This window comes from Lampetra planeri, chromosome 3, assembly GCF_965212315.1.
Source record: "Lampetra planeri chromosome 3, kcLamPlan1.2.h2, whole genome shotgun sequence".
Classification (NCBI taxonomy): Eukaryota; Metazoa; Chordata; class Hyperoartia; order Petromyzontiformes; family Petromyzontidae; genus Lampetra; species Lampetra planeri.
The window spans coordinates 23,146,609-23,155,336 of NC_136109.1; the positions used below are offsets into that span (position 1 = coordinate 23,146,609).

The 8,728-nt window shown below is 47.6% G+C and overlaps 1 protein-coding gene across 1 annotated transcript in view; it reads right to left on the reverse strand.

Annotated features, from left to right (window-relative positions):
* The window catches only part of ADAMTS17 (ADAM metallopeptidase with thrombospondin type 1 motif 17), an 84,079-nt gene extending 75,699 nt beyond the window's left edge, over nt 1-8,380 (reverse strand). Inside the window, exons 1-3 of the mRNA XM_078624017.1 lie at nt 8,216-8,380; nt 6,530-7,269; nt 2,381-2,518 (exon numbers count right to left, since the gene is read on the reverse strand). Of these exons, the coding sequence (XP_078480143.1) occupies nt 2,381-2,518; nt 6,530-7,269; nt 8,216-8,321 (984 nt within the window). The 5' untranslated portion in view covers nt 8,322-8,380. The remainder of the gene's footprint in view (nt 1-2,380; nt 2,519-6,529; nt 7,270-8,215) is intronic.
* Between the last annotated feature and the right edge of the window lie 348 nt (nt 8,381-8,728).

Genomic DNA, 8,728 nt, shown 5'->3' on the forward strand with positions numbered 1-8,728 from the left:
CCGCGTGGTCACGTTCGCACTTCTTGGGTGGAGCAGTGGCATCGCAGTAGATCAGGCACTGCGCTACAAACCCGGCGACCCGAGTTAAATTCAAAGCCATGGCTATAAAAAATAACCCGTAAAAACAAAGTTTTTCACTATAAATCCTTTATATGCGTGGCGGCTAGAGTCCTCTCGTCCTCTGGCTTGAGATGGCTGCCACCTATGGGTCAGATGATTGCCTGCCACCATTAAGCAATTGGTAATTAAATATAACAAAAAATTTACCTAAAAAGTGTAAAATTTTGGGAAAAAAAATTCACGAAAAGAAATTGTCACGCACAACGAGTCTATGTGCAAAATGTCAGCTCGATTGAATTACGGGAAGTGGGTTAAAAAACGACCGAAAGATTTGCACGGTCGTAAGCGCGCAAGCAAGCAAGTGAACTTAATATAAAGGATTTAAAAATGAGTGGTGAGCGGTGTTATAACTGGTACTGGGCCGCCCATTAACCAATGTGCACTGGCCCACGTGGTGAAGCATGGTGGCAAACAAACCCCATGACTGAGACTACATGGGGAGGGCCTTCATTCATTCGGAAATTGACAAAGGGCTGCAATTTGTTTTAAACGTACTTATTAGTTTGTATGAGTGTAAGCGATTTAAGTTTGGTCTTATATCTTTCCGTTAGCAATAAAAAAGCATGTATCATTGTGTTGTCACTTAAAAAAAGACACCGAAGAGCTATCAGTATGCATCCAAAACCGGCGTTCACGTGTTCCGATGCTCAAGCGTGAGCATGGCGGTCAATGTCACTATCAGCAGTGACGAGCGTGTTGTGGAATTTCCGTACTGCTATGCCAGAATAAGAAAGTTTTCAATCAGTGCATGCTGACATCCGTGATATCTGGATCAGGAACAGGCGAAGCTAATGGATAGTGACAAAGAAAAAAAACACACAAAAGTTGCGATGTGCACGAAGAAGCGCAGAGGAGATGCACTTATGAGACGACGATTAAAACACGTGGATCAGGAAATAGACACAAATCAAATACATGACATTGACTTTTGACTTAAAACTTTCGTGACTGCAGAAAATAATATTCTTTGGTTCTTTCGGTAATGTCACATGGATAGAAAAAATAATAATAAAAATAAAAACCACAACGTTTAAATCGCAGTACCGCTTGTGTTGCAATCGAAACGTCGTGGTTTTTTTTTATATCTACGTGACTTTACCGAAAGAACCAAAAAATATCACATTGACTGTTGAGGAAAGTAATGAACTTCGACAGGACCCATCACTAGAAGGAGATGATAGCCGACGGACAAGGCTGGTGTCAGAATTGTAGCCAATGGAGGAAACACGTTTGAGTTGATGACCGCCGCGGAGAGCAGCAATGAGGTCGGCTCGCGTGCAGGAGAGCCATTAATTGTGGCACTGTGGGCTGCGAGGAATGGCAGTGGTGTGGGCAGAGTCTTTATCCACCAGTGGAGAGACAATGGATTATGATGATAGGTGCTAACCCCTTTAACCGAACCCAGGGCGACGATGGGCTGCGTGAACCCCAGAGGGATTTAACTTCTCTTGTGGTTTGGATGCCCTGCTTCCGTACTGAATTATACTCTGGCACAAAAAAAATATATAACAGGTCAATAAAAATGGCTAACAGGGCGATTGTTTATTTTTACTGCCTCTGACAGACAAGGAAGATTCCACGCTTCAGCCGAATTGCCTTCTTTAGGAGGCGAGTCAGCCAAAACATTTCAATATCTTCCTTTCCTCTCAGTCACAATAACAAAACACCTGTTGCAATTTAAATAACCTGTTACATTATGCATCAGCAAGGGGCAGTGCAGCAAAATCCATCGTTGTACTGTACTATACTCCATTGTCTATGCTCTCCATCTTCGTCAACCCGCACTGATCGGAGTTGTAAGGTCAACTAACCCCCCACGAGCAGCAAGGTGTGGGGAGGCCCTCATCCAGCAGTGGATTGACAAAAGAGCTGTACAATATAATTGAATGTTTAATATGTTATAATGCGGTAAAGCCACGTTTGAAACATCACCACACAAATGAAGTTCTGTTGCGTATAAGGTCAATGGATAGCATCAACTTGATCCAACCAATACCAAGTTTAAACAAAATACAGATGTTCATTCGGTCATGCATGCATGGGATTCCCAGGACAATGTAATGCCACTGGCAAAGGGAGAACAAGAGGCTCTGTGGTTTTTGGACGATGCGTTACAGGAATGAAGACCGGTGATGGAAGTTAGGTACACGGGAAGAAGACACATCGGTTGTTTCAAACTCATGATGGTTGGGGGGGAGGATTGAAGGTTCTCTTTCCCAAGCAAAACATCGTTGTCCTCAGAGGTTTTCGAATTGCTCACCTGTGGGTCGTGACTGGGCTTGAAGTGAAGGCCAGACCTCCTGCTCACCAGATGCTGGAGGCCCAGCGAGGCAGGTGCAGCTGGTCCAGCCAGGGGTTCGATAAACAGCTGATCTTCTCCAAGACGGATGAATCCCAGCTGTCGGCAGTGAACAACAAAACATATGTCGAGGGGTGGGAATGGCGGGGGTGGATGCTTTATGTGTTTTCCTGAGCATTGTTTCGTGTCAGTTAATTAGGCGTAATATAATGCGCGTGCAAAGCGCAACATCGAAAAACGTTGCTTCGTAACACGGCACGGGAATTCGAGCCATAAATAGCGAACCGCGTGTAATCTATCCTCTGGCGTGGTCCTATTTAACTGGTTAAATCACCCGCGGCTTAAGCCGTCACACCGCCCATCGTCTTACGAAAATAAAGCAGGTATTTCTCTCCGAGACTGTTGCCGTCGGCCTATTTAATGTCACCTCTTCATCCCAAACACCTCGAGGGACTTGCAGGAAAAAAATTGCGTGGCGCACAACTTCCATCGCGTTACACGGAAGTGTGTAAATCCATTCGCCAGGCAGCAGACGCAACTCATTTCTTGAGAACGAATGTTTGTGTTCAGTTTGTTGTTGTTCTTCCTACCCGCACCTCCGATTAGCACGGTTGGCGACGTACGGTGCGAAAGGAGTTCAACATCACGTACACCGATGCAAGCATCTGATTTTTGTTACCAAGGAAAATTTACGTCCATTTGCCAATCCACTGCTGGATGAAGAGCTCCCCCTATGCCGTCATCAGTCGCGGCAGTTGTCAGAACGTGTTGGAGGAACGCCACTGATGTCAGCCATGGCCAGGCATCAAACTCAGATTGTATGGGTTCACCGCACAGTGCGATCTCCACTTCGCCGCGCCCTGCCACTATTGCAATCACGTTAATTAAAATACCACTCTTGAATCCTGGTGCAAGGATATAAGGACTTTCAATCGACATTCCTGTACCTTGGAAGTTAAAATTACAAGGGGAGCAAAATCCGTGCACTCATGGCAAGGTTGCGTTTAAACTAGGGCGCAGAGCCTTGATTTTCCAATCAAGATTTGTTTTTGATCAAGCGGCTTCACCCAGTGAGGCATTAATTTGACCCCCGGGGGTGGGGGGGGGCTCGGCAAAGGGGGAGCCAGTGGGAGACTTCAAACGTATTCCGTTTCCACTTGATTAAAAGGCACATAATCACAGCAGACCGTAGTGTACTTGTTTGTTGGCGGGGGGAAAAAAAGTAGGCTTTACGAATTCAGCTTTCTCCCCGCAAACACAATACATCCAGCGAGCTATATTTATAGCAAAAAAGAGGCCAGGGCATGGGTGAAAACGTACTTCAACAATGTGCGCAATGAGGGTAACATGTTTGTTTTGTTATCGCATTATGCGTGGTTATGTCCCAGCTACTTTCTTAGTTAAAAGCGCTCCCGCCTGCCGCTGCACATGGGACACGCGCACGCACACGCACACACCCACGCACACACCCACGCACACACCCACACCCACCCACGCACATACCCACCCACGCACGCACACACACACGCACACACCCACGCACGCACGCACACACACACACACCCACACACACCCACCCACGCACACACCCACGCACGCACACACACAACAACGCACACACACCCACCCACGCACACACCCACGCACACACCCACCCACGCACACACACACCCACGCACACACCCAGGCACGCACACACACACACACCCACGCACACACACCCACCCACGCACACACCCACCCACGCACGCACACACACACGTACACACACCCACCCAAGCACGCACACACCCACGTACACACCCACACACACTCACGCACGCACGCACACACACACCCAAGCACGCACACACCCACGCACAACATTTACCAGGCAGCAAAGGGCTTCTTGAAAAGGCTATTTCAGGCGTCTCCAGCGTCATGAAGCCCTCACTCCACCTTTGATCTAGAAAACCGAGCAAACTAACCCGACATGTTGAATCACCTTCTTTTTTGTTGTGGGTCAGAGCAAAATGAGCGAGTGTGCTCCTGCTGAAGTATAATGCGCCGAGGCAGGAGGGGCAGATGACGGCGATGATGATAACACGATGTAACACAATTTTGTTCCTGGGTAGTAAGTGCTATTTCGTAATTGCTTATGCCTAAAGAGTATAGAAAATGTATATTATTCCCTACAAACTTTGCTTTTGTGACCAGGACAGTGATATTTTAAGATTGTACCTATTTTCAATGAGAAAACGGGTGAATGTGTGTCTTTTCGTTCACATAAAGTCCGAAAAAACTGTATATGAATCAAAATAAACATGTATTTATACCAAAGTAATACAAAATTACTACAAAAATTTTGAAGTGAGTAGCTTTTCGAGATTTGCGATGATTCTGTAAATCACTTTCACGAATCAGCCCCCAAATGTAGTCTCCCATTATGTTCTCGTTATACTGTCCTTGGTAGCAGCTTTCAAAGTTCAGCATATCCTGGTGTAAGCACTCGCCTTCCTCCTCCGAATAGGCTCCCATGTTCTCCATGAATTTATCAAGATGAGCATCAAGGATATGGACCTTGAGGGACATCCTACATCCAATTGTGCCGTAGTTCTTCATCAGTCTCAACCAGCTCCACATAGTTTTCGACCTTGTGATTGCCCAGGAAGCCACGAACCACTGCAACAAAGCTGTTCCAAGCCGCTTTCTCCTTACTAATGAGCTTTTTGGGGAATTCATTGCACTCCAGGATCTTCATCTGCGGTCCGACGAAGACACCGGCTTTGACCTTTGCCACAGACAGCTTAGGGAAGAAGTCTTGAAGGTACTTGAAGGGTGCCCACTCATTATCTACAGCTCTGACTAATTGTTTAATAAGGCCCAATTTGATGTGCAGTGGTGGCATCAGCACCTTCCGGGGGTCCACCAGTGGCTCCCACTTGACGTTGTTCCTCCCCACAGAGAACTCGGTCCGCTGTGGCCAGACCCGCCTGTGGTAGTGCGCCTTGGTGTCTAACTCTTTTTGTAGTGATTTTGTATTACTTAAGTATAAATACATGTTAATTTGATGAATATGTTGGTTTTTTCTGACTTCACGTGAACGAATAGACACAAATTCGCCCATTTTCTCATTGAAAATAGATACATTTCAAAACATAACTGTCCTGGTCACAAAAGCAAAGTTTGTGGGGCATAATAGCCATTTTCTATACTTTTTAGGCATACGCAATTACGAAATAACACTTACTACCCAGGAAACAAAAGAAAATTGTTACACAGTGTAATGCGATGATGACGATGCTAATAACGTAACGATGGACAATGTGATGATGTTCGTGACGATGATGACAAAATGTGACGATGACGTTGGTGATGAAAACGTGATGATGATGACGATGATGAAACGATGCAACGACGAGGACGTTGTCGATGATGTGCGACTGATGTTAACGCGACGTCCGTGCTGCCAGCAAGCTGTGGATGCCTCTCGGCACGTCGTGATATCGCTGCTGCCTGTAGAATTATAACGAGGCGAGGCCCGAGGGGCACCCACCCCCCCCTTGCTGTCACGGTCTGGCACTCCCCACAAAGTTGGCGTGGCGCCAGGTCGGGTAGATTTGCTCTCTCTCTCTCGACTTAAACCTGTTGGCTGATATTATTTTAACACGTGCGGCAAATATTCCCTGACAATTACCGCTCTCTCTCTCTCTCGCCCACCCTCGACTCCCCCTCCCCAGCACAGCACATCATCCCTTTGACCCCTATTTTCCAACCTCCAAACAGGCACTCCTACACCCCCATCCTACTCCCCCCCTCCACTCGCTAAAATGACCCTTATGCCTCCCCGCCCCCCTCCACTGCATGCTTGCGAGGTGAATTAAACCCTTGCAGAAGGAGACGTGTCACTTTAAAGGCCTTACTTATCTGGCAGAGGTGTCCAAAATTCACCCTTGCTCAAAACAAAGTTTCCATGGATACACATACCCGTCGGCTCAATATGTCGTAACGCCTCTCGATGTAGTCTTACTTAGCGTCGGCAATTGCTACGTCAACTTAAGCAAACGCGTTTTTTCTCTCCTCACCATTATCGTCATTTCGCGTTTCTGCTAACAATACGCTTCAACTCACCAGGCCGTTGCACATATTCAACGTGACCGCGGAGTTGCGCTGCCCATGCACGAACCCGCTGTAAAAGCACAGCTTCTCCTCCTCCGTCAATGTGTTGTGGACATCTGCGACGCCCGAGTTGTTTTTGGCCACGGATCCACCGTCCCTCGACGCCCCCTTCGTCGAACCCCCGTCGCCGCGCGCGTTCTTCGTGGAGGCGCCGCGCCCGCCGATGCGCCTGCTCTGCGGACCTCCATCCTCCCCGGCGTCGGTCGGATCGGGCGCTCCGGCGGCCGAGCTACGCGGGGTTCGGTGGCTCCCGGGCGGCGAGCCTCCGACGGGAGCGGGGTCACGGGCCTCGATCGAGAAGCCCTTGGCGAGGAAGCGGGCATCGCGTCGCAGGATGAGCACCATGCTCCTCCCGAACGGGGAGAGCCGAACGCGCAGCCTCTCCCCCGGCGGCGACGGGGAGCCTCTGGCCCAACGGGCGGCACTTTGGAAGGAACTCGACGGGACGGATCCGGGGCGGGCTGCTGGAGGCGAAGTCGAGTAAGTTTCGTACGCGGAGACTTTGGAGGAGGTGGCTGCAGCATGGCCCTGGATGGTTTTCGCATCGGGGCGAATGCCCTTCTGCGGGCCAACACTGGCAGCCGCTCGAGGAGGCTTTTCTCCAGTTGAACTGGGCTGAAAATGCACCAAGACAGGAGTGACCACGTCAGTCTGATGTCGTTCCAGCATGTTATTCTCCAGCCTCACCGATTCTGCAAAAATGCATACAACATATCACTTGTTATATTTTTTTGTATAATTCAAAGCTCTCTTTATTTAAGAGGAGAAAAAAACCTGCCAACCAGCACACACAGACACACACAGACACACACTGGCTCTACAGTACACTTATGGTTTTATTGGAACGAGAAGCACGCAAAGCAAGAATGACAAAATTGCAGGAAGAAATCCCCAGATGAAAATCCAGAGCCGTGAACCGTCAGAACCCAGGCAGCTCGACGCTCTCTGCAGGGTCCTTGTGTTATTGTTATTGTAATAAAATCCTTTATAGCGGAACAGGTGCGAAGGACTCGTGGAAGCAGGGTGGGCCGTTTGGGGTTTAAGACCAAAACCAATATACCCGAGACTAATTTGACAATTTAGGTTTTGTTATTTTATAGAAAATGATCACGTGAATTGCTAATTTGCAACAACAACAACAACAACAAAAAATGGGGAAGGTGGAGGGGGTTGGGGAAAGAGAAATTTGCACGGTTTTTTCCAGACTGCATACTTTATTTTATAGAACATTACATTGGACTGGAAACGAAAACGAAATTATTTTCGAAGAATGTTACCGTGCCTTAGTTAGGTTCTACGAGCCCCACATGGTTAAATAAACCTTTAAAATCCTCAACAACCACAACTAAAACAATTCCGCATATAAACGTGCATACTGTATGACCGTTGATGCACACTTCTTCTAAATACATAAACAAATATCACAGGATATAACTAAATAATGTAGTCGCAAAATTGATCATTATACCACGATAATTTACTAAACCCAACAACAAACGGGCACAATTGTAAAAGTGCCCGTCCAGTCAAATATAATTGTTTACATGTATATTTTGTCACTGTAACTGTAGGATAAACTTGCAAAGCATCTACAACCCACATAGAACACCATAATCATCATCGCGATCATTCTCATACCTCCAGTGCTTCCACAGCAGCATAAGAAACAGCTGATCCACAGCGGCACGGCCACAGTCACCTGCAGCATGAGCAGCCGAGGGGAACTTCGGACTGGAACTTTCATTTTGCTGAGTTGGCCTTTAAAAATATATTTTAATAAAAGGGAAGGAAAAAAAACCCGCACAGCACAAAGTAAAAAAAAATCAAGCCAAACAACCCCCCTCCTCAAGCCGCAAGAGACTGCGGCAAGATGCTTCTGAGCCGTGCGCTCAAAACTAAATGCACAGCAACAAACTTTTTTGGGACAAAATTACATGGCACTGCAGGAGTTACCACCCTAGAGCAAGCCACCCCTCTTCTTCACCAAGTCCCGCCGCCCCCCCCCAACTCAGCCACCCCTAAACCCTCCCCATTACAGAAAGAGAGAGGAGAGGCACTGCAACATGCGCATTGCACACACACGCACAAAAAAAACATCGTTGAAACCAGGTGCCGTTCTGGAACCCGTGGCGGGCCAGTGTTACGTAAAGA